The sequence below is a fragment of the Pistacia vera genome, unplaced genomic scaffold, assembly GCF_008641045.1.
Source record: "Pistacia vera cultivar Batoury unplaced genomic scaffold, PisVer_v2 Contig126, whole genome shotgun sequence".
Classification (NCBI taxonomy): domain Eukaryota; kingdom Viridiplantae; phylum Streptophyta; class Magnoliopsida; order Sapindales; family Anacardiaceae; genus Pistacia; species Pistacia vera.
This window is the reverse complement of record NW_022195314.1, coordinates 247,880-273,010: the sequence shown is the minus strand read 5'-3', so window position 1 is coordinate 273,010 and position 25,131 is coordinate 247,880. Positions and strand designations below refer to the sequence as shown.

At 34.0% G+C, this 25,131-nt stretch overlaps 1 protein-coding gene and 1 pseudogene across 2 annotated transcripts; one reads left to right on the top strand and one right to left on the bottom strand.

The window, feature by feature from the left end:
• Window positions 1-337: 337 nt before the first annotated feature.
• On the bottom strand, window positions 338-22,938 carry LOC116120374 (protein STRUBBELIG-RECEPTOR FAMILY 8). Of its 2 annotated transcripts, XM_031406325.1 has the most exons (16): window positions 4,961-5,242; window positions 4,621-4,753; window positions 4,439-4,510; window positions 4,269-4,334; window positions 4,110-4,181; window positions 3,943-4,014; window positions 3,571-3,642; window positions 3,415-3,480; window positions 3,270-3,335; window positions 2,874-3,178; window positions 2,256-2,509; window positions 1,591-1,862; window positions 1,341-1,476; window positions 1,093-1,232; window positions 843-999; window positions 338-610 (listed from the first exon to the last, which is right to left on the bottom strand). In XM_031406325.1, exons 1-16 carry the CDS (start codon window positions 5,067-5,069, stop codon window positions 458-460), a joined length of 2,145 nt encoding a protein of 714 aa, XP_031262185.1. In that variant the 5' UTR covers window positions 5,070-5,242; the 3' UTR covers window positions 338-457. The 2 variants fall into 2 exon arrangements, with proteins under 2 accessions (XP_031262185.1, XP_031262192.1); XM_031406332.1 differs by lacking the exons at window positions 4,621-4,753; window positions 4,961-5,242 and adding an exon at window positions 22,875-22,938.
• On the top strand, window positions 17,751-22,508 carry LOC116120210 (annotated as a pseudogene).
• Window positions 22,939-25,131: the final 2,193 nt, after the last annotated feature.

Sequence of the window (25,131 nt, the reverse complement as noted above, 5' to 3'; positions counted from 1 at the left end):
TGAGCACTTCAAACTGGCTGTCATGTCTGGTAAAAGTCCATTCTCTAAAACACACCCACTTTTTCACAACTGTCACAGGCTCACAGCAACCCACAATTAAAATAAATAAAAAATAAAAAGTCCTTAATAATATGATCTTCATGACTTAAATCAAACGCAGAATTTTTTTTTTATTAAGCTGCAAAACATTTTGAATACGCATCAACATAGCGGAAGAAAAATTATAAAAATACAAAATACACTGCAGCATCTCCGCTAAACATATGTATATATACTTTGATTTGCACTGTTGAAATAAAAATTATAGAGATGAATTTATGGGGAATAATTACATATCTTTTTTTTTTTTTTTTTCTTTCCCTCTGAAGTTGTATGCTCTTCAGTGTCTCCAGAGCTCGGCATGGTTGTATACAAAATTTGGAAGCTTCCATTTTCAAGTTCAATGAAGTTGGTATGTTTAGAATGACATGTCGATAGCTTCATGCTCTGGGGTTTTGTAGGAGAATCCTGATTCGTCGCTGGAACGCCTTTTGACAACACTGGCCCTTTGGACTAGACGCACCAGTGCTTGCACGACCTCGGACATTGGAGGCCTAAACTCAGGTTCTGGCTGTAAAAAAGGAAAAAGATGTAAATTAATAATTCTCAATAGTGGAAAAGATGAAATGTAGAACTAGACAAATACTTCATTACAGCCATGAGATTGAGAAAGTTGGGTTTTGAGTTATACATATTGCAGGTAATACTGCAACCGGAAAGTTACATATAAGTATATAACATGAAAAATAAAAGGTTGAAATAACATCAATTATCTAGCCGTCCATCATCAGTAAGAATTTTACCTGAACGCAGAGAGCAATAATGTCTGCAAAGCGTGACAGAGACTTTGCTGGATACATGCCATTCAAGGCAGGATCAACCATTTTTGCCAATGCATCTATATCATGTAGTTGGGGAGTGGCCCATCTCACAAGTGATTGCTCTGATCTTGGCCTTGAACTGGAAAACAGGTAATACAAGAAACAGGAGCAATCATGTAAACCATTTAAGTTCAGGAAAAAAAATGTGACAATAATGTAAAAAAAGGTTTACCTGTCAAGTGGCTTCCGACCAGTCAACAGCTCCAACATAACCACCCCAAAGCTGTACACGTCACTTTTTACAGTATATATTCCTGACAAGGCAAATTCAGGGGCGCTATATCCAAATGCACCAACCATCTGAGTGGCAACCTGTCAAACATGAAGATAACAGCACTCATAGAGCTAGCATATAAGAAAAAATACATAAAGAGCAAGTCCCATGAAATGTGAAAATAATATCCTATTCCAGTTAATCACCTGCCGCTCAGTGTTTGGTGTTAGAGCAGCTAAACCACAATCTGACAAGTGGGGATTGAGTTCTTCATCAAGTAGAATGTTTGCCGACTTAAAATTTCTATGTACAACAGAAGGCAAGCACACTTCATGCAAATACCTGATAACAGAGCAAAAGTTTAGAAAAGGACACATTTCAACCACCCGAACATCCTCCCACAGAGAGAGGAGGGGGTGAGAGAGAAACTTAAAATGTCATACACATGTCACTTACTCTAGAGCCCGAGCAGTTCCTAGCGCTACCCTAACACGTGCATTCCAAGTCAGGTTTTTGCTGCTATCATCAGCAAAGTGCAGCATATCATGCAGACTACCATTTCCTACGAACTCATACACAAGAAGACGCTGACCATGCTCAGCACAATATCCAGCCAATGTAACAATGTTTGGGTGCCTCAAGCGTGACATATTAGAAACAGCATCAAGAAAATAATCTTCCTCCTGTAACGACAGTGCCGCATTGTCGATCTTCTTAACAGCCATTATCTAGTTCAAGCCAAACACAAAAAGACTATCCTTATAAGGCATAAAAAGATGCATGAGTAAAACAACTTCGAAGTCAGATGCTGTAGTGTTGCCACACTACTAAACCTAAGTGTTGAAACGATGGTCTATGTGGGTGTATAATGGAAGAGAGAAACTTAGGGTTCTTTGCAACAATGAAGGTGGTGTAGATATCAGCAAGCTAATAAAATATAAATAGAAAACGGTGAAAGGAGCATATAGGACAACATCAGATTCTTACTGCAGAATTGTTGCAGTAGAAAATCCTGCCAAGTGGATATAAGCTTATTATATTATTTGCACCCTAGTCTAATTGTCATGGACCCCGGTAGAACCATTATATTGTTACACACAATTTCAGCACCATTCAGTTACCTTTCCAGTGGGAAACTCTGCTCTGTAAACACGACCGAGGGAACCTTCACCAATAAGAAATTCTTGACTGAAACTATTTGTAGCTGTTTGGAGAGAAGCGACGGTATATGCAGTAGCAGTGATAGGCGACTTCATTTTCTTTAAGGATCCATTTTTTGACACACTCTCAACCACCAATTTTTCTGCAGGTGGGGGTGTCAGATCAGTAACAGCAGCTGCACTTTTCACTCTCGGCTCTTGCATCTCAGCATTTACTGCAAAAAAAAAAAAAAAAAGTGGATTGCAACACCAAAACAATCAGGAGCAAGGCAATGAGCTTTGAGCTCCGAATTGTTAATGCCTATAGAGTTCCAAGCAGGCTCACTAAAGCAGAAATTTTTTTTATTGACATAACAATTACGTTTAGATAGTGTAGATAATTAAACTACACAAAATCTATATAAATGATTTAGATCATAAATAAATGAACTTATTACTATCTCTTGGTCCTTAAAGATTCACTCATTGAAAATGTAACCCTACATAAACACAGAATGCAAAAACTATGTGCATAATTAAATAACTAAACTAGAATAGGAGATGCACGAGAGTTAACAGAATAGAGAAATGAAAACCTACCATTAGTAATGCCGATAGGGAGACTTCCTGCAGAAGTTCTTGTACCACTTACCTTCCTTTTATTCTTTCGAACACAATAACAAAGAGAAAGTAGCACAAGGGCAGCCAGAACAACAGCACCCAGAATTATGCCTACAATAGATCCAACTGACAATCCTTCATCTGAATCAGATGATTGGCTATCGGGAGGTGAACGTGAACCTGATCCAGAACGAGTCTGATTATTACCAGATCTACCAGCTGGTGGTGCAGTGTATGGAGGTGGTGGTGGAGCAGGACCATTGTCAAAAGAATTGCCATCATATCTATTTTATTTCAATAACAAAGTTAAGCACATGAAGTCATTATGAAAAGGGAAGAATAATCACGAAAGAGGCACAATCAGCAAAAACTTACATAAAATTTTTTATTGAACTAAGCTCTCCAGGTATCCAGCCACTAAAATGGTTGTTCGCAACATTTCTGTAGGAAATTCAGGTGAGATAAGAACAGATGAGAAGATAATACAACATCAAGCCCCAACATCTAAGCAGAAACTTACAGAGTAGTCAAAGGCAATCCCGAAAGAACATTAAGAGTTCCAGTCAATTGATTATTCTGCATATAGCTGCAACAGATTCAGATATCGTGAGCACTCTCATAGAACTTCACATATATTACAGTTTTTCACCCAGGGAGGAAGTATCAATATACTCACAGTTCGGAAATATTGGATAACAAACTAAGTGAATTAGGAAGATCTCCAGAAAAGTTGTTGGAAGAGATGTCCCTGCATTAAAAAGAATGGTCACTCAATGAATGATACAATTTAGAAACAACCAACAGCTGCAATTTCTCAAAAGTTATTGATGCTCTTTAGGCACTCAGCTGAAATGGGTCAAAGGATGTATTTCCAGAATCAAATTTACATAATTCATGCCCAAACACCATATTGAACAAAGTAAAATTGCTGTAATATAACAGATCATAACTAAAGTTCTCAGCATAATGATTATAACGGCCTGAACACACAGAAATCAGAGCCAATATAACAGCAGTAACAAATGTGCATTCAAGTAAGATGTCTTACAAGGTTGAGAGGGCAGCAAGATTACCAAAAACATCTCCAACTGACTGAGCGAGTGAATTTCGACTTACATTCCTAAACAACAAATTACGCTCAGTCAGACACAAGACATATTCCAAATTGCATGATAGATTAATCAAATTTTATAGCTTCCATGACAACCTACTTACAGATAAGTGAGCTTAACCATGGTAGAAATGGAATAAGGAAGATTCCCAGTAAAGTTATTGCTTGCAAGATTTCTGCATCATAAAATGAACAAGAATCAGCAAACCAAGCAAGTAAATAGAAACAAGAATAGAATATATCAATAAACAATAGAACTTTACAGGCTTGTAAGATTTGGTGGTAACTGATATGGGACTGTATCGTGAATGTTGTTGCCACTCAAATCGCTGCAAATAAATAAATTAAAAAGAAAAGATAATCAAGTTAACATATAATATGGATAACCTCATTAAACCCCTCATAAACGAAACAAAGCAAGGATTTTTCTCACAATTTTCTCAATGACATAAGGTCTGAAAGCAAGTATCCCAATGTTCCACTGAGTCCTAACCTAGAAATATCACTGTTACAAAAACAACCGATAAGAACCCATCATCAAAATCACATATAAAATCGATGTTTATGAAGAAAAATAAAAAATAAAAAATCTACATTTATTATATTAATTCATACATGGACACAACAGCTGATCCCTCACAAGATACTCCTTTCCATGACTCTGTACATGGATCACCTCCATTGTTTTTCCAATTAGTAAGCTGCGATGAACTGTTTAGTGAAGTGTACATAACCTGAAGAGCTTGAACTGCAACAAATTAAATGGCCCAAAAATGAGATTTTTTTCAACACGAAAACAACAGTACAAACAAAAGATTCAAACTTTTTCAAAGCCCACTTTCCTGCATTTTCTCAACGACCAAACAGAACCATAAAGCATCAAACTTTAAACCAAATCAATAAATCCCACACCAAAAATAACTTGATCTCAACGATCAAAAAAAAAAACAAGTACCATCATTAGCATCAGTAGTGCAATGAACAAGAGACAGAGCCGATAAAATGAACACAAACTGAGATACAACGAAAGAAACAGAAAAAACAGGTCTTGTTTGGGCAGCCATTGTTTCGTGGGTGGCTGTTTCGTTCTCTTTCCCAGTAAAGGTGAGGATCAGAGGTGAGGTTCAGGTGATGTTGAGTGCATGGTACAGCAACATGGCGATGCAGCCAAGAAAGAAGAAGAGAAGGAGAAGGTGAAAGTGAAATTGGGGGCAGCTGTTATGAATGTTGCGAGAGGCAACGCCATTAAAGAAAGAGAGAGAGATTCGAAGCTTGAGAGTAGTAATGAAGAGAGAGTGAATTAAGTGTCGGCGAAAAAAAAAAACCAAAATCAAAATCAAAAAAAAAAAAAAAATCAAAAAATTTATTAAAATTAATTTAATTGTAAACAGTGGAAAAATTAAGGTCGGATTGAACTTTGAAGTAGGCAAGTAACGTATGAATATCGATACTTTACAGGTAGCTCTTTGCCTCTGTTACTTTCTTATCCTCTACACCCGTTCTTATATCTGTTTTCCCTAGACTTTCTTCCTGATATCGCCACGTCACCAGATGTATATTTTTGTCATGCAGAATTAGATTACAAATTCAGATTTTCAGATTTGATAATTATTAGTTTATTACATTACTATAAGAATATAATTACCATAAAGATAATGATCTCATTTAATTGAAAAAAGGAAAAAGTGTTTAAGGTATAATTTTTTGTTTGTGAAAATAATAGATAAATATTAACCTTAGTTTTGTGATCGGACGACAAAACTTTAATCATCTGGGTGAATTACCCAGAGGTCTTATGTTCGAGTCTCATAAAATGACCACTTACTATATTTGTGACTTACACAAACTTATTCAGTTTGTAGAGTATTCAATTGACCGTAAAATTAGTTAAGGTACACACAAACCGACCCGGACCCTTAGATTATCAAAATAATAATAATAATAATAGATAAAAAAATCTAATGAAAATATGTTTTATTAAAAACAAGTTGAAATATTTTCGAAAACAATTTTTAGATGCAATCATTAACACTAATATAAAAATTAAGAAAGGATACATAATTTTTTTTTATAGTTTTTAAATATGATATAAACATATTTCTAAATACTAAGATATAAATTAAAAATTTTATGTGTTTTAACTTTTTGTAAATAATTTTGGATTATTACTAGACACTTCGGCTGAGGTTTCAGGTATTCTTAGTTACACCCTATATGTATCAAAAATGGTCAAAACAACCTCCCTGCACATTGAAGAGTATACTCGGTCATTAACTTAAAAACCCTAGAGATCAGTCGAGGTAGCGCAAGCTGGTGTTACTTTGATTTTTAAAGAGAGATGAAGTCAATAAATGGATAAATAAATAAATAAAAAGATTATCATACGAGAAGAGAAAACATGACTTTTTGTTTATAAGGTGAACTGAAATGACGCATTTGCCCTTAATCAATAATGGTTCACTGTTAGAAAACGAGGGGTAACAGAGTTTAGTAACTACTTTATCAAATGTGAAGAGAGATTTTTTTTACGCATACCTCAATTAATCCCCGGAATCTATTAACACCCTATAGGCCCAATGTTTCAAGTAAGCCATAAATGTGGTAGGTGATCCTAAGTTCGTTTGAATCTAGGAAGTCAATAAAGAGAGTAAATCTTCTTGACCATCAAACCAATCCTTTTGGAATTAGTGTGAAGTGAGGTTGGTGAGGATTTTTTATACATGCTGTGTGTAATTGAGAAGACCTGAAACCTTAGGGGAGGTCTCTGATAATAACCCAATAATTTTAGATAAACAAAAAAAATCAAACGGATCCGAAGAGATTTATAAATCAAGTTGCACAACAGAACAGTAAAAACGGATGCAGAGAATGGAAATCCCTTGCTCTCTGGGGACGTGAAGACCAAACCTACTCCAACACGAGTAAGTATAATAAAACTGGAAAAGTAAAAAGACGAAAACGCCCTTGAAAGTAGAATATTATAGCAGTGAATCATTGATCTTCCCACTTTTTGTGCCGGTGCTAGGACAATAAGAAAAGTACCAAATCAAGCCTGAGATTGGCAGACAGATATGAGACTTAGGAAAATGACTAGAATGTCCCTTTGTGGAAACTGATAGGGACTTTCTTTCATATATTTGTTGACTTTGGATTTTGGAAGAATGAGCTTTTTGCTTTATGGAAATGAAAACAAAAATGTTTTTGTTTTTGGTTTCAAAATTGCTTTTGATAACAACACTAACTCATTCATAATAAAGCATATAATGTAACTATGACCACAATATGGGTGGTAGGGCCAATTTTGACATTATGTGTCACTGGGATTTGGGAGTTATTAGGGTTACCAAAGAATACAATGCTTTGACTATGCAATTATGTTTTAATAATACACAATCCAAAATGTTAAAAATTGATATAAAATACAATAATAACACAATCAAATCCCACATTGCTGCTAAGTTAAGATGGGTTTGGTAATTCGACTGGTCAATTTTTGGATACCCTTTTTTTTTTAAGAATTCAATTATCTAGGTGAGTTTTCGTTTTACCCGATACTTATAGAACAATACATACAAACCCTTTTGTTGACTTACTTGATAACCAGTAGTCTTGTGGTTAGACAATAAGACTTTAGCCATTTAAGTGAATTATTCAGATGTCTTGTTTGAATACCATAAAGTGGTCACCTACCACATTAGGGTGTTCAATGGACTCCAAGATTAGTTGAGGTACGCGCAAACTGGTCTAGACAAACCCCGGTTATCAAATATATATATATATAGAGAGAGAGAGAGAGAGAGAGAGAGAGAGAGAGAGAGAGAGAGTTTGAGGTTAGTTTATATGGAATCGTCATAACTAAGTAGATGCATTTAAGTGAAAAATGTTTGTGTGAAGCAAACAAGCAAAATCCTTATTGGTCGAGATCCAAATGGACAATATCCATTTTATAAGACTTGAATGTTACAATTGGTATCAAGACAAACTCATTACTCGATAATGTGAAGTGACGATCTCATGAGGGCGTGAGATCCATTGAATGGAGAGTTCCGCATCCTACATTACACAATACACTTTACTACTAGTAAACATATTTTCGGTAAAATGGAAAGCTCAAAAACATATTAGTATGGACCTAAACTTAAAATAGACAATATTATATATTATTAAAATTTTATTATAAATTACTAAGGAGTAATGCTACGCCCTTAACATTTTCTCACAAACTCCTTTTACAACCTTGACGTGACAACTGAACTCTACCACACTGAAAATACAAAATGATTTTGATTAGACTAAAGAAACGATTGTTTCTTCATAGGGAACGGTCGTTCCTCACGAAAGGAATGACCGTTCATAATAAGGAACAACCTCATGAAAGGAATGGTTATTCTTTAAGGAACAATCATTTCTTATGAATGAACAATCATTCATTTCTAGTAGTGTTTTAGGTATCTTAAGTGTGGTGAGAGCTGATGTGACGGTGCTAATCTACTAACACGTCTAAATTGTAAGAGAAGGTTGAGAGATTGAGTTGTACACGTAACATTTATTTTATTACTAAATTATCATCATCATCATCATCATGTATCATACATAGTATGACCCACAAGAAGTTATTTCATTATTTTTCCTTTTTAATATGTGAAAACCTTGTTTATAGTACAATTTCATGAGATCAACTCAATTTATAGTACGATCCATAGTGTTTATGAGGATCATGTTTGAAACATTAGCAAACCATTTTTAATGTGTTCTATAATTTTTATATAAAAATATAAAAAGCTTCAAAATGAAATAAGATCGGTTGTCGGTTGAAAATGAAATAAGATTGGTTGTCGGTTGATAAGGACAAACACTATTGGATTGATCTGTAAAAATAGCATTTCAATCAAATTAATGATGATGAATCTAATGAAATCCAAGCATGGTCTTACAAAATTTATTAAAGAATGTTCTTACTAGATAAATACTTTCTATATAAATATAAAAGCAATGGCACGTGACCCACTCTTGGTTAGCTTAACTGGTAGAACGAGCGTTCAAATATGTAGTTAAGGCGCATGGTCTCATATTTGAATTCCCCAACTTTTATTAGTCGATGTGCATGCTAGCTGACCGGACCGTATATCTAGCCTGGACATCCTTTGGAATGCAATGCTAATCACTTATAATGATTAGTCGTGGCCGAATATCCTGTTTAAAAAATAATAATAATAAATAGTAACGACATGTTAATAGTTAAGAAATTTGGTAAATAAATTACCAAAAGTAAATCATGGCATGTCGGCTGTCGGTACCGAGAAAAGTGGGCTTAAAAATAAGGAAAGCGACATTTTTAGATGGAATTGATATAAAAATTTATAAAGAAAAGGTGTAAGTAGAATAGAAAGTAGTATGAAACAAGATGACTCCTCGTGAATGAATCAACTCTCTAAATAGTATTATTCCATTCCATGCATCCAAAAGCAAATTTGATGCTCTCGTGATCTGGCTTAGATTCTTCAAAAATATTTAAAACTAGACAAAACCAAATCCCCCTTCCACCATGTTAATTAAACTACGTACCCCATTCTTCCCTTATTATCATATAGAACAGTGGATATAGTTAATATCTCTTTTGAAACTGGTAGCAAAGAAGATAAAAGTTCAATTATCATTGGATGGTCTGATGGTAAGAGACCAAAAAGAGATTTTATGAGTTTTTTAGTTCGAGTCTCCTAGGTACTAATAAGAATGATTAGTAAAATTTTTATCCTGTCGATGACAGTTTCAGGATCCTGATGAATTAATTGAGGTACGCACAAACTGGTGTAGATTAGAGGTGTCAACCGAGCCGAGCTGCTCGCTAGTCGGCTCGTTAAATACTCGAACTTGGCTCGATTATAATTGAGCTGAGCAGGCTCGAATAAGACTCAAATTAGGTACCGAGCCGAGTTCGAGTCTACCCCGGCTCGGCTCGATTCGGCTTGCGAGTCAATAGTGGCTCGTTTATAGTTTTTTCTGCAAAAAAAAAAAATAAAAGTTTTAGGTCTGTTTTGTAATTTGACAGTAAAAGTTTTAAAATATTGCAAATTAACCCAAATCTAAATTAAAGTTTTAGGATTTTATAATTTGTTGTGTAATACATTGTTGATGTGTTGATCCGGATGTGATTTGTGTTGATTCAGATATGATTTATGTTGATTTGGATGCAAATTTACCAAAAATTTGATCTGATTTGTATAAAACAAGATATGCGGGTTATATAAAAATTAGGCCAAATGAGCAGTAATCGAGCTAGTTCAAGCTCGAGTTAATCGAGTCATAATCGAGCTTTTCGAGTTCAGTCAAATGAGTTCGGGTCAAGTCATGAGCCGACTTGATTATAAACGAGTCGAATTTTCCTAACTCGTGACTCGGCTCGAACTCATTTAATGTTTAACTGAGTCAAGCTTATTTAGGATGATACTCAGCTCGACTCGGCTCGTTTACAGTCTTAGTGTAGATACCTCCGAAGACGATAATAAAAAAATAAAAAAGAGCAAGACAAGGTTCAAGTTTCGACAGGATGCGACTTATTAGTGGTGGAGGGCGGTGGGTGAGAGACATAACCAGAGCATCGGTAATAAAAAAAAGGGACACTATCAGCTATCACCATTGGATTGGAGTTGCAGGTCTCACGTCTCGTCATTTGCTCAGTTGTGTTGAATTATTGATCACCACTCCAGGTCCCATGATGCCGTAGCTGTGTAAACACCGTTTGATTATTATTCATCACTTATCAACTGATGAATCTGGTGATCATCATCTTCATTAGTTAGTCCCACAACCTGTGACAGCCAACTAGATTCGAACCCCTCATTTTTATAAATCTTTAAACTAAATAATAATAATATTATCATTTTCTTTGGCTTCAATATGTGACTAAGATTTCAACTAATTCTCTCGACTGTGACTTGTTCATTGAAGGATGTTGCCCACATTATTTGTAATTTAATATGGGAAATGAAAATGACAATTACCAAACATATTTATGCAACTGTTATATATATATATATATAAAAAACGTTGTGACCAATTAAATTTATTACTATAAGAATGATATAATTTAATAAAGGTGTAGATACAAGAATTATTGTTTTGATTTTTTATTTTATAAATCATGTTTTAGTATTATTAAGATTTCAATTTATCGTTTTAGTAGTATTAGGATAGTACAGAAATTGATATAAAAAAATCACTGTAAAATTGAGTAATTAGATTCGACAACTTCATTGCACTAATCAAATTGATATTAATGTCTTTCTCGATTATCCAAGTGAGCAACAAGTCATGTATATTTTAACTGAAGAAGAAATCATTACTTGAATTAAACAAGAAGAGGTTGAAGATAATCCTGAGGATGATAGTACGGAAATACTAAAAATTTCACGCCAAGAAGCTCTAAACATGCTTGAGAGCTAGAAATATTTTGGTTTCAACAAGACGGTGTCCATGTTAGCAGCTTATTACGTACTCGCAAGATAAAAAATATGGTAATAACTTTAAAGCATAAATCATTGTTCCAAACAATTTTAGATAAATATTTTATTTCATCTTAAACTATTAATGTAACATAACATATATTTTTTGCAATATACATATAATTATTACTATGTAGAGACAAGTTCCTTAAGACGGGACCTAGAAAATTATAACTTATTACAATATGAAATTTATTCTTATTTATAACTGACCCAAGTTGAGACTATAATTTTTTTTTTACTACATGGAGGTTATTCTTATATAGAGTATTACAATAGAGAAGTTCCACTGTATATATATAATTTTCATTATTTAATAATGATAATTAAGTAGAGCAAATGATATGTTTCCACCTAAGATTTAGCAAAATGACAAGTTCCTATCACTGGTTTTATATATTCTAGATTTTCATCCTTAAGTTAACACCATTAGTGATTGTTGGGTTTTGATACAGATGTAGAGATTGCTATTACCAAACAACCCTTCCATCTTCTTCTTCTTCATCTCCCCATCCTCCTTCCATCTTCTTCCGGTGGCCAAAATCCTAGCATCACCGACCCCCCTCATCAAAACCTCCATCACCCTGGCATCTAGTAAATCGTTAATTGTTGTCCGTTGCAAAAACCAAACTCTAGCTGTCATCACTCATTGTCGGCGCCCCACCATCCACTTGCGTGCAACTACCGTTTATGATTTTTCTGGGTTTTTTTTCTTTTGATTTCATTGATTGATTGTTTGGTTGTGTGAGGAAGTTTGATTGTTTGGTTGAGGGTGATGAATCCTGTCAATTTGGGTGAGAAATCCTTTAGTGATCCACGAAAACAGCCGACAATGACACCGACCAATGGCTGTGAGTTGAGAGAGGGTGACTGAAATTTGGTATGAGTTTTTTAGTTCGAGTCTCCTAGGTACTAATAAGAATGATTACTAAAATTTTTATCCTGTCGATGACAGTTTCAGGATCCTGATGAATTAATTAAGGTGCGCACAAACTAGTGTATATTAGGGGTGTCAATCGAGCCGAGCTGCTCGCTAGTCGGCTTGTTAAATACTCGAACTCGGCTCGATTATAATTAAGCCAAGCCGACTCGAATAAGACTCAAATTAAGTACCGAGCCGAGTTCGAGTCTACCCCGACTCGGCTTGATTTGGCTCGTGAGTCAATAGTGGCTCGTTTATGGTTTTTCTACAAAAAAAAAATAAAAGTTTTAGGTTTATTTGGTAATTTGACAGTAAAAGTTTTAAAATGTTGCAAATTAACCCAAATCCCAATTAAAGTTTTAGGATTTTATAATTTGTTGTGTAATACATTGTTGATGTGTTGATTTGGATGTGATTTGTGTTGATTTGGATATGATTTATGTTGATTTGGATGCAAATTTACCAAAAATTTGATTTGATTGGTATAAAACAAGATATGCGGGTTATATAAAAATTAGGCTAAACGAGCCGTAATCGAGCCAGTTCAAGCTCGAGTTAATCGAGTCATAATCGAGCTTTTCGAGTCCAGTCAAATAGTTCAAGTCGAGTCACGAGTCAAAGCTCGAACTTATTTAATGCTTAACTGAGTCAAACTTATTTTGGGTGATAATTAGCTTGGCTCAGCTCGTTTACAGCCTTAGTGTAGATACCTTCGAAGACGATAATAAAAAAAGAAAAAAGAGCAAGACAAGGTTCAAGTTTCGACAGGATGCGACTTATTAGTGGTGGAGGGCGGTGGGTGAGAGACATAACCAGAGAATCAGTAATAAAAAAAAGGGACACTATCAGCTATCACCATTGGATTGGAGTTGCAGGTCTCACGTCTCGTCATTTGCTCAGTTGTGTTGAATTATTGATCACCAACTCCAGGTCCCATGATGCCATAGCTGTGTAAACACCGTTTGATTATTATTCATCACCTATCAACTGATGAATCTGATGATCATCATCTTCATTAGTTAGTCCCACAGCATGTGACAGCCAACTAGATTCGAACCCCTCATTTTTATAAATCTTCAAATTTCAAACTAAATAATAATAATATTATCATTTTCTTTGGCTTCAATATGTGACTAAGATTTCAACTAATTCTCTTGACTGTGACTTGTTCATTGAAGGATGTTGTCCACATTATTTGTAATTTAATATGGGAAAAGAAAATGACAATTACCAAACATATTTATGGAACTGTTATATATATATACATATATATATATATATATATATATATATAACGTTGTGACCAATTAAATTTATTACTATAAGAATGATATAATTTAATAAAGGTGTAGATATAAGAATTATTATTTTGATTTTTTTATTTTATAAATCATGTTTTAGTGGTATTAAGATTTCAATATATCGTTTTAGTAGTATTAGGATAGTACAGAAATTGATATAAAAAAGTCACTGTAAAATTGAGTAATTAGATTCGACAACTTCATTGCACTAATCAAATTGATATTAATGTCTTTCTCGATTATCCAAGTGAGTAACAAGTCATGTATATTTTAACTGAAGAATAAATCATTACTTGAATTAAACAAGAAGAGGTTGAAGATAATCCTGAGGATGATAGTACGGAAATACTAAAAATTTCATGCCAAGAAGCTCTAAACATGCTTGAGAGCTAGAAATATTTTGGTTTTAACAAGAAGGTGTCCATGTTAGCAGCTTATTACGTACTCGCAAGATAAAAAATATGGTAATAACTTTAAAGCATAAATCATTGTTCCAAATAATTTTAGATAAATATTTTATTTAATCTTAAACTATTAATATAACATAACATATATTTTTTGCAATATACATATAATTATTACTATGTAGAGACAAGTTCCTTAAGACGGGACCTAGAAAATTATAACTTATTACAATATGAAATTTATTATTATTTATAACTGAATCAAGTTGAGACTAAAATTTTTTTTTTACTACATGGAGGTTATTTTTATATAGAGTATCACAATAGAGAGGTTCTACTGTATATATATAATCTTCATTATTTAATAATGATAATTAAGTAGAGCAAATGACATGTTTCCACCTAAGATTTAGCAAAATGACAAGTTTCTGTCACTGGTTTTATATATTCTAGATTTTCATCCTTAAGTTAACACCATTAGTGATTGTTGGGTTTTGATACAGATGTAGAGAGTGCTATTACCAAACAACCCTTCCATCTTCTTCTTCTTCATCTCCCCATCCTCCTTCCATCTTCTTCCGATGGCCAAAATCCTAGCATCACCGACCCCCCTCATCAAAACCTCCATCACCCTAGCGTCTAGTAAATCGTTAATTGTTGTCCGTTGCAAAAACCAAACTCTAGCTATCATCACTCATTGTCGGCGCCCCACCATCCACTTGCGTGCAACTACCGTTTATGATTTTTCTGGGTTTTTTTCTTTTGATTTCATTGATTGATTGTTTGGTTGTGTGAGGAAGTTTGATTGTTTGGTTGAGGGTGATGAATCCTGTCAATTTGGGTGAGAAATCCTTTAGTGATCCACGAAAACAGCCGACAATGACACCGACCAATGGCTGTGAGTTGAGAGAGGGTGACTGAAATTTGGAATTGGAATGATCATTTTACTATTTAACCATTACATTAAACGATTTTATGTTAATTTAAAGGTGAGAATCTAAAATATACGAAATCAAGGGTGAAAACTTGCCATTTCGCTAAACCTGTGGTGGAAACATTTCATTTTCTCTAATTAAGTATAGGAAAGAATAAGAATGATTAGATCAAAAAGTAATTAAATAAATAGTTTGATTTGGATGAAAGGAATCCAAGTTTAATTTCAACAAGTCAACAAGGCATTTAATTTTTTTAATTTCCCAACACATTTTACTTAGTTGAACCAAATGAACTGGAACTGACCAGTTCAACAAGAGTAAAGATAGAGAGAAATGGAGTGTCGAAGCAGCAATGGAGGTGAAAAGAGGGAACAAAGAATTTCAGTGATTGATTTTTTTAAACTATTAACAAAGAGATTGACAGGAAGCAAAGAATGAAGAATCCCACCACCAGTTGTCAAAAATCCACTATGTTTTTGTCATTTTCTTTAATTTCAAGCAAGATATCATATGCATTAATCCCAATCGATCTTAACCCACATGCCCACCATTTTTATGGCCTAAAGTTGACTGCAATTTTGCCGCAATTTTTTTTTTTAATTGGGTGTCGGACGTTTATGCCATCTGTCCACCATCCAGTCTCCCAGATAAATCATGGACAAAGATACTATCTTCGCGCCTAACAGAGAATCAGATCTGCTACAAATTTTAAGTTTTTTATTATTGATCTTTAAAACCTAAACCCTTAAAAATTATTTTTATTAGAATATATCTACTATTTGGCTTGTGAATGTAATATTTTCCAAATTTGAGATACAATTCAAAACTTTGAAATTCAATCTAATTTCTAAATATTGTTTTCAAATAGAAGCCATATAAAAAAAAAAAAAAAAAAAAGGCAAATCTTTTGTTTTCAATTTTCACTAATTTTAACATTTAATTTTAAAACTATTTTTGTAAATATTTCAACTCTGTTTTTGTAAAAAAAAAAAATGCTCTAAAATGAGCGGATGCTCACTATAAAATTTTAAAAACTATATTTTAACCACTTGTCTTGTGGTCAGATGACAAGACTTTAGTCATCTGATATATTACTTAGGTCTTGTGTTCAGTTTCACAAAATGACCATTCACTACATTTGTGACTTATTATTTAGTTTATTGAGCTGTAGGATTCTCAATTAAGGATGTTTAATGAAATTTAAAGATAGGATATTAGTTAAGGTATCCGTAAACTGTTCGGTTATTAAAAAGAAAAAAAAAAAAAAAACCTATTTCAACAAAAAAACGATTTTCGCGTAATTATTTGTTGCAAGGAATATGTGGGATTTGCAATTGAATGGTGGTACGAGGCCCATAATGGGCAGGCTTGAATCTCTGACTTTCATAAATCTGGGACAAACTGGCCCAATATTAATGCTTCTTAAATATCATACACGCAATTGTTGGTCCCAACATTTTTTATTTATTTTATAACAATCATTTCTACTTTTTCTCTCTTTAGCGTCTAAGCTTTTGTTTCTTACTATAATTAATTAACATTCAATGCACACAAAAAATAAAAAAATGTGATTTGAAAATAAAATGCCTAAAATTTATAATAACTTTTAGAAAAGTGTTGAAGATATAATTAATCATACAACGGCTAGTTGAGTCAAAAAGATAAAAAAATAATTAAATTCATAACTTTTAGTTAAGTCAAAAGTTAAGCTTTTATAAAAGGGATTTTCCATTTATTATGTAAAATTTTAATAGTTAAATTTTGACAATTTATAAAAATTAATTTTATATATTGTACCTAGATTTTTGAAACTCATAAAACCCCACTATAATAAATAAATACTCTCTTAAATTATTATAAATAGGGGTGTGTAAATTTTTAGGGTAAAACCATAATCCACAAGTATTTGGGGTGTCGATTTCGATTTTAAATTTATTGGAATCGACACTATATGGGTTCGGACATGAAACCAAGGTCCAAGTACCCAGAGTGGAATCAACGAGTATTCGAAGTGTATTTGTAATTCTTGTAAACAATTGGGGTTGTCTTTATATTTTTCATAGGATATGTTTATCATTTTTGCAAATAGAAGGGGTACGTGAACAATGTCGGCTACCCGAATGGTTCCGATTCCAAGTTCTAGGCATTCAGGAATCGAAACCGATTGGGTTTAGTTCTGGTTCCTAAATCTTAGGAACTATTGGGTTCGGGTCCAATTTCGATTCTAGGGGATTGGGTTGGGTATCGGACTTGCCCACCTTAATTATAAATTTAGTTATTATTAAAAAAATAACAATAATACTAGCTTCACAAACATCTCTCTCTAACCCACGTGACAATTCGTAATTGGCTTGGTCAGGCGGGATCCATTGTTGGACAGATAAGACTTATGCAAGTTGACTAATTGTAAGTTGACACGTCGTAATTGTGAGAGAAAATTAATGAGAAGTGTTTTTCGGTGTAGTATTACTCAATAAATAATAAACAATAATGATATTTTATTAAGTTTTTATCACATGATGATATAATTACGTAATCTATGTATACTTGTTTGTAATAATTAGAATCAAAAGAGTTATTCTGGTATTTTTCTTTTTTTTTTTTTTTTTTGTGGTGAAAAGGCGCTAAACGGTGCGTTTTGGGAATACGAAGAACTCGGGCTTGCTGGATCACTAACTCGGACACGTTCTGTTTCTTCTTTCTGACTCTCTGAGTCTCTCAGTCGCTCTCGCCGAGAAAACTCCATGTAGCTCGTGGAAAACGATGCATTAGCAGACGAATTGAGAGCTCAACGTACGAATTTTAACTTTATTATGAAAAACGATGGAAGCGTTGAGTTATAAACAACTATGAACAAGAAGAGTTTAGCAATTCTGTTGCGCGCCAGAATGAGACCTAACAATTCAACAAAACTCGCTCTCTCTCCTCTACCTGTAAGTACTCTACTTTAGTTCCAAAACTCAATCAATTTTTGGCTCCAACACTATCTTATGATCTTTAAAATTTTCAAAATAGAACGAGGTGAATCTAACGCAATCCTCTGGTTCACGTGCTGCGCAACATGCTCCAGAGAATGAGAACAAGCCGCAGAAGTATGTATATTAATAGTATTTCAAATTTTCAATTTTCAATTAATTAATTATTGAAGTTTAATTTATTATTGTTGTTATTTTTGGTAGAGAATTTGAGCATGTACGAGAATCAATGCGTCTGGCGATATCAATGAAAAACTGAAGTTTTAGATACCGTGCTTAATGATTTTTCAGAGGTGAAATAAAACTGTTAAGTGATTATTTTAGAAGGCATATATGAACTATTTGTTAGTATTTATGATTAATTTGTAATGTAATGCAGGGTTATTTAGCCTTTCTTATGAAAATCGTGGCGATTATTGCGTATTAGCTAAAGAGTTTGATCTAAATAGAACACAATTCGTGAATTGATAAAGCAATATCTTGGGTGACTTTTATGCTTATTGTTGTGGTTATTCATTTGTTTGTTGATTTGAAATTTCATGTTTAGTGATATTGATTGAGTGTTTAGAAGCTTCTAGTGTCAGGTGAGGAGCTCAGTGGCTGGTGCTGAAGAGGGGTGGTATCCAGCTGCTTTTACCGCATTGAGCGGAATTTGAGACATGCTCTTAAGCCGATGTATGAATCTCTTTTGAGCGGCTTAACATGCATCCTGGAGGGTTGAAGTTTTTGTCCAGTCTTCGAGCTGATATTTTATATTCGCGTAAGGTTATGGTCCTTACGTGTGATTCATTTTACTCTTGTATCATTTAGTGTTGTTGATGTTATCAATGAACTCGCAAAGGGAATAAATTTCTTGAATTGGTTCTTTGCAACCATTCGCAGAGGGAGAATATTGCTTCCTTGAGAGCATGGATTCCTATCTAAAGGAAAAACTCAGTATGGCTTAGTCCTGCGCTTTAGAGCTTCACCAGATTAGGGATGACCCAGCTTCTTTGCTGGAGAAAATTGTGGCTATGAGGTATGCTCCTATTCCTTGTCTGGTATGTTAATGGTTTCTTTGCAATGGGGTATGTTTTTTTAAAGATGTTTTTTATATAGGCTGTGCATCAATCCAGCAACCTTATAGATTTAAAGAGAAGGCTGGGGGTGGTCGCCGGTGTTTTGGGTATTTACATCCAGCAATACCTGGTAAGCTATTACTTTCACTGCTTGTGTGCATCTAGTAATTAACACACGTGAATGCTTGTTTTCATATGGTTAGTTTTAACAAATATGATATTAAGTTTTGCTGGAGTTTTTGGATGATAATTGTTTTCCATTAGAGTTGCATACATTGATGCTAAATGCCAATGCAAGATTTGTCATATTTCACTGCAGACATCTTGAGTCAATGGCACAATCATTAATTTGACAGAAATTAGTATTAGCAGAAGTCATCATGAATTGTGTGAGTGATGGCATTCTGTTGACTAATTTTTTGCTTCTGGACGATGTTTTGATGTGAACTTACATTCATCTGGTAACTTGAGAATCTAAGTACCTTAATTCCATGTTGCTTTGAAGTAGAAAAAGTTGTTGTCCATGTACTACATGGATCCTTACATTTGAATGTTTTAATTTAATCATCCTGCTCTTTCTATTGGGTGTATCCGATTATTTTAATTATAATTATTCCAGGGGAACCTCTCATTTATTGAAGTTGCACTGTTGAAGAAGTGGCTCAGACTATCAGGTTAATTTTCTTTCACCCTTTCATAGAATCCCCTTTATTTTTTTAATGTTATTGCTAACAATTTTTCTTTATAAATGGTAGAAGTTTATGGAATGATCCTCCTATACCTGAATGGGACGCAACATGTGCATGTTTTACTCTATATCTTCAACTCAGGTAAATTCAATTATTCTCTATTCGAAAAGGAAAAGAAGTAATAAAAAAAAGATTGACGTATTGAAGAAACTCAGGCTAAATTTTACAGGATTACAGATTTTATCGTTATGTGATAGACCTATCTTTTTGTTTAATACGATGTCTTTATCAAATTTAGATCTTGTTGATCTTTGCTAGTGTGCACTTATTCTTTAGATGGCTATTCCTGAGTTGATTGTAACTGAAGTCATATGTTATGCCCTTCACATGTCTAACATTTCTTTTTCCGTTGTGATATGCTCAGAGAAAGAGTTTTTAAATAATGTTTCCTTTTATGATATGATGTCAGAACTAAGCATGAGAAATCAGAATCGGAAATTTTTTAAATTTTTTGATAGGAAATATGGAAATTACTGTCTTCAATTTGATCTGTAGTTAAACACATTGCTTACTTGTAAACTAACTGTATACGTCGTAATTTGCAGCCTGGCTTGGCGGATCAATAGGAAAGTTTCTAATTAAACGTGTGATCACCCTGGTAAAAAGAGATATGCCACAGTTTCTGTAAGTACTTGTATTTGATCCATAATGTTCTTGAAGAGACAGAGAGCCTTTTAAATAGTGATTATTCAAGACTGGTTCACATAAGTTCAGGTGATACTTACTGACTACTTTTTAAATTTCTTTTATTTAAAGACTTTTGCTACGCTTAGCCCAATCCCAGGTTACATTCATTGGCTTCTATCAAAGTTGGCATCTCAATTGAAGCTTGCTGAAGTGGAGGACTATCACAATCATCGAAGACAGATCAAATTCTGCTTTTCTGGAGAATTTACTGAACCAGAGAGAAAAAGCGCTAATGGATTTATCACGTAAGCTTTATACTTCATCTTCATCCCAATCTCTTGTCCTGATACTCAGATATTGTGAAATTTTCTAAGGTTTTTTCTTCAAAAAACTGAATGATACAGATTCAGATTCATCTTGTTTTTAAAGATTAAGAATGCATTCCAAGTTGATGATAAAAGCACCTAACCCTCTGATGAAAACTTGTCATCTCCACAAGTCTTGTGACTCTGAGTATGCACTACTTTTCCTAACTATCTTGGACCAATTAATACGAGGTACTTTTGGCAATTATGGAAGTGTAAGTTTGGTTGCTTTCATCTGTCTCATACTTTAAGATTAATAAATTATGAAGAAGATTGCTCGCCACAGTATATATATCTCTTCTTCCATTATTCACTACAATATTTGCCATTTGTATTACAAGGGAAAAAAAATTGCTCTAACATCCATGATAATTTGCAGTGCAGGGAGTCTGTTGCTGGAGAATGCACAGAAGTAATGTTAAACTTGCTGACATCAAGAAACCATGAGTGGAGCAATTCAGACAATTGCTTTCAGTTCTCAAAGCCCCTCTCTTACGACTATGTGCCAGGTGCAATATCATTAAATAATGCTAGTTGATGAGTAGTGTTATGAGTCAATTATAATATCAATCAAGCTTTTTTGAGAAAATTAATCAATTATAATTAGCAAATACAATCATGAATCTTTATTGAATTAAATTCATAAGTTGATTATAAAGGCTATCCATGACAAAAATATCACTAGAAATTGGATGTGGTGAACGGTGAGATGTAACTGTATAGTCTAGTTTCTTTGTATTGGAAATTTTCATCTGTTCGGAAATTCAATCTTTTGTGTTAGTTAACTCAAAATGTGGAAACTGAGTTGTATAAGTATGACCTTAATAAATAGTTCTGTTCAGTTGCTCAAAGCTTGAATTTTGTTTGAACGAAAGAGAATTCAACGATGTTGGGTTCTTTGAATTAGGTACCTTCTACAGAGAAAAAGAGAGGAAGGCTCTAGACTCTGTTGCCAATTTTCACTTGCAAAATGGAGCGGTATGTCATACAAACTTACTTTATGGAGTTATTAAGGTATTCTTCTTGAAAATAGCATTTTTCGGATGTAGCTTATATGTTGTATAGAGGTGTGTGGATCGTTCCCTATAGTTAATTGATGACAGTTCTTAATCCATGACAAATAGTTTGTTTTATAGATCAACATGAGTGGACACCTAGAAAATGTAGTCAGAGTTAAGAATTCCATTATGATAAATTTGAAACCTTTTCTTTTGCTTCCCTTGTGTTGTAGATGATTGAGAGGATAAATTGGATGGCAGATCGATCAGAAAAAGGCCTCAATCAAAGTGCTGGTTTCATGGTGAACTATGTGTACAGGTAATTTTCTTCTAACACTAACTTCTACCTTTTGATTATGCCACAATCATTCTAGTAAATGATGAATTGAGGCAGGGCATATTGAAGAATATGCTCAATCATTTCAGCACTGGGATATCCATGCATCGATGATGTGTGCTATCGTGAGGTATTTTTTGTGAATGAAATAAAACAATGTCCAACTTTCTGTTTTGATTCCTGATTGCTATCATTTGCAGCTGTCGAAGGAATAGAAGACAAAAACAGATTGAGGACGATAACAAAACATGCCGTGAAAATTTTATTTCCACTTCATCAACCACAGGTGTATGGGACAATGCATATAGAAGCAAACGTGATTTAGCATAGATCTCATTTGCTCGAGGACAGGCTTATATGGACCAGGATTTGATGGAAGACATTGTGGTAAGGCTTTCGTTATGTATATGTTGCTTCATAAGATGATTTTTTCGCACCTTGAAAGCTGAGAAAAAAACTAATAAATTCTACCATGACTCATTGTACTCTTCAACTAATCGTCTATAATATACAACTTGCACATTGAATGGCAAAATATTGTTAGATTGTGTCAGGTATACTGGATTTTCTAGATATTGTTAGAAATATCACTGTTACAAAAACAACCGATAAGACCCATCATCAAAATCACATATAAAATCGATTTTTATGAAGAAAAAATAAAATAAAATCTACATTTATTATATTAATTCATACATGGAAACAACAGCTGATCCCTCACAAGAAACTCCTTTCCATGACTCTGCACATGGATCACCTCCATTATTTTTCCAATTAGTAAGCTGTGACGGACTGTTTAGTGATGAGGTATACATAACCTGAAGAGCTTGAACTGCAGCAAATAAAATAGCCCAAAAATGAGATTTTTTTTTAACATAAAAACAACATTACAAGCAAAAGATTCAAACTTTTTCAAAGCCCAATTTCCTGCATTTTCACAACAACCAAACAGAACCATAAAGGATCAAACTTTAAACCAAAGGAATAAATCCCACACCAAAAATCAAACTAAAAACAAAAATAACTTAATCTCAACGATTAAAAAAAAAAAAAAAAACAATTACCATCATTAGCATAAGTAGTGCAATGAACAAGAGAAAGCGGATAGAATGAACACAAACTGAGATATGTAAGGAATCGAGATAGAGACAGTGAGAGGGACAAAAAGAAGCAATTCAAGATAATAACACTGTCAGAGTATGCCCAAGAGAAGAAAGAAGAATTTTCTGTATATTCAGTATATTGTCAGGCTAGTACAATGACCAATTTATACAATTTTGTAAATGTAAAAAAGGAAAATAATAAATACAATAATCCGTGTAATTGTTTATCAATCACACGAATTAGGTGATTGATTGAAACCTTAGTCACTCCTTAATCTCAGCTAGCAGAGATAAAGATAAAGGGAAATCAATAATAAAGGCATTCCATATTTCATCACTCTCCCTCAAGCTTGTGGTTTGTAGATATCAAAAACTCCAAGCTTGCTAAGTAAATGTGAATGCTGTCTGCTGCATAATGGCTTTGTGAAGATGTCTACTGGTTGTTCTGAAGTACGAATGTGTAAAGTCTTAATTACCCCTTCTTGTATTTTGTTCCTGACGAAGTGGCAATCAATTTCTATATGTTTTGTTCTTTTATGGAATACTGGATTTACTGTTATGTCGTTTGCAGCCTTGTTGTCACAGTATAAAAGAACCGGTTTACTTACTTGTACTTCTAGATCTTTTAATAACCCCAGAATCCAGACGATCTCACATGTAGTCTTTGCCATGGCCCTGTATTCGGCTTCTATTGAAGAAAGAGATACTGTTGATTGTTTCTTTGTTTTCTAAGAAATAAGAGCTCTTTATAGCTTGATGTAGAATCCTTTAAGTGATTTTCTTGTCATCGGATATGTGGCCCAGTCTAAGTCATAATGAGCTGTGATATCCAAACCTTTGTCTTGAGGAAGGAGGAGACCTAAGCTAGGACATCCTTTTAAGTATTTCAAAACTTTTATCACAACATTCATGTGAGATTGTTTAGGCCCATGCATGAATTGACTAAGGATGTGGACTGCATAACTAATATCTAGACGAGTCATGGTGAGGTAGATTAATCGCCCAACAAGTTTTTGATGGTTTGTGGGGTCTTCAAGAGGTGGATCAACTTTAGTAGATGATATCCCATTGTCGTATTCTTGAGTAGTCAATTTGGTGTTTTGTTCTACTAGAATAATACTTGGCTTGCATCTTGATAGCCTAGAATCAGAAATGAGTTCTAAGACATATTTTCTTTGATTGAGAGATATTCCTGCCGGAGATCTTGCAATTTCAATTCTGAGGAAATATTTTGGTTCTTCTAGATCTTTTATTTGAAATTGTCTGTCAAGATGGTCTTTCAAGGATTTGATGCTTACTTCATCATTTCCTGTAATAAGAATGTCATCAACGTAGATGATTAGAGCAATAAAAGTTTTACCTTTATGCCACGTAAATGATGCATAGTGATGTTTGGATTGAACAAATCCTATGCCAATGCTTTGCTGAATTTCTCATTCCATTGCCAGGATGCTTATTTGAGGCCATAGAGGGATTTTTGCGGATGACATACTGTATTCTCCCCCTGTCTGTGAATGCCTGGAGGAAGATTCATATAAATTTCTTCATGAAGATTGCCATGAAGAAAAGCATTATGAACATTTATTTGATGAAGCAGCTAGCACGGATAGAACACATTATAAGGAAAGCACGAACAATGACATGTTTGGCTACTGGTGAGAAAGTCTCTTGATAATCAAATCCCTCATGCTGAGTGAAGCCTTTGGCTACCAATCGAGCTTTGTAACGTTCAACTGAGCCATTAGCACGGTGCTTGATTTTGTAGACCCACTTATAGCCAATAGTTTTTTTGTGAGAGGGATGAGGTACCAGATCCTAGGGTACACTTAGTGACTCTAACTGCCCACGCC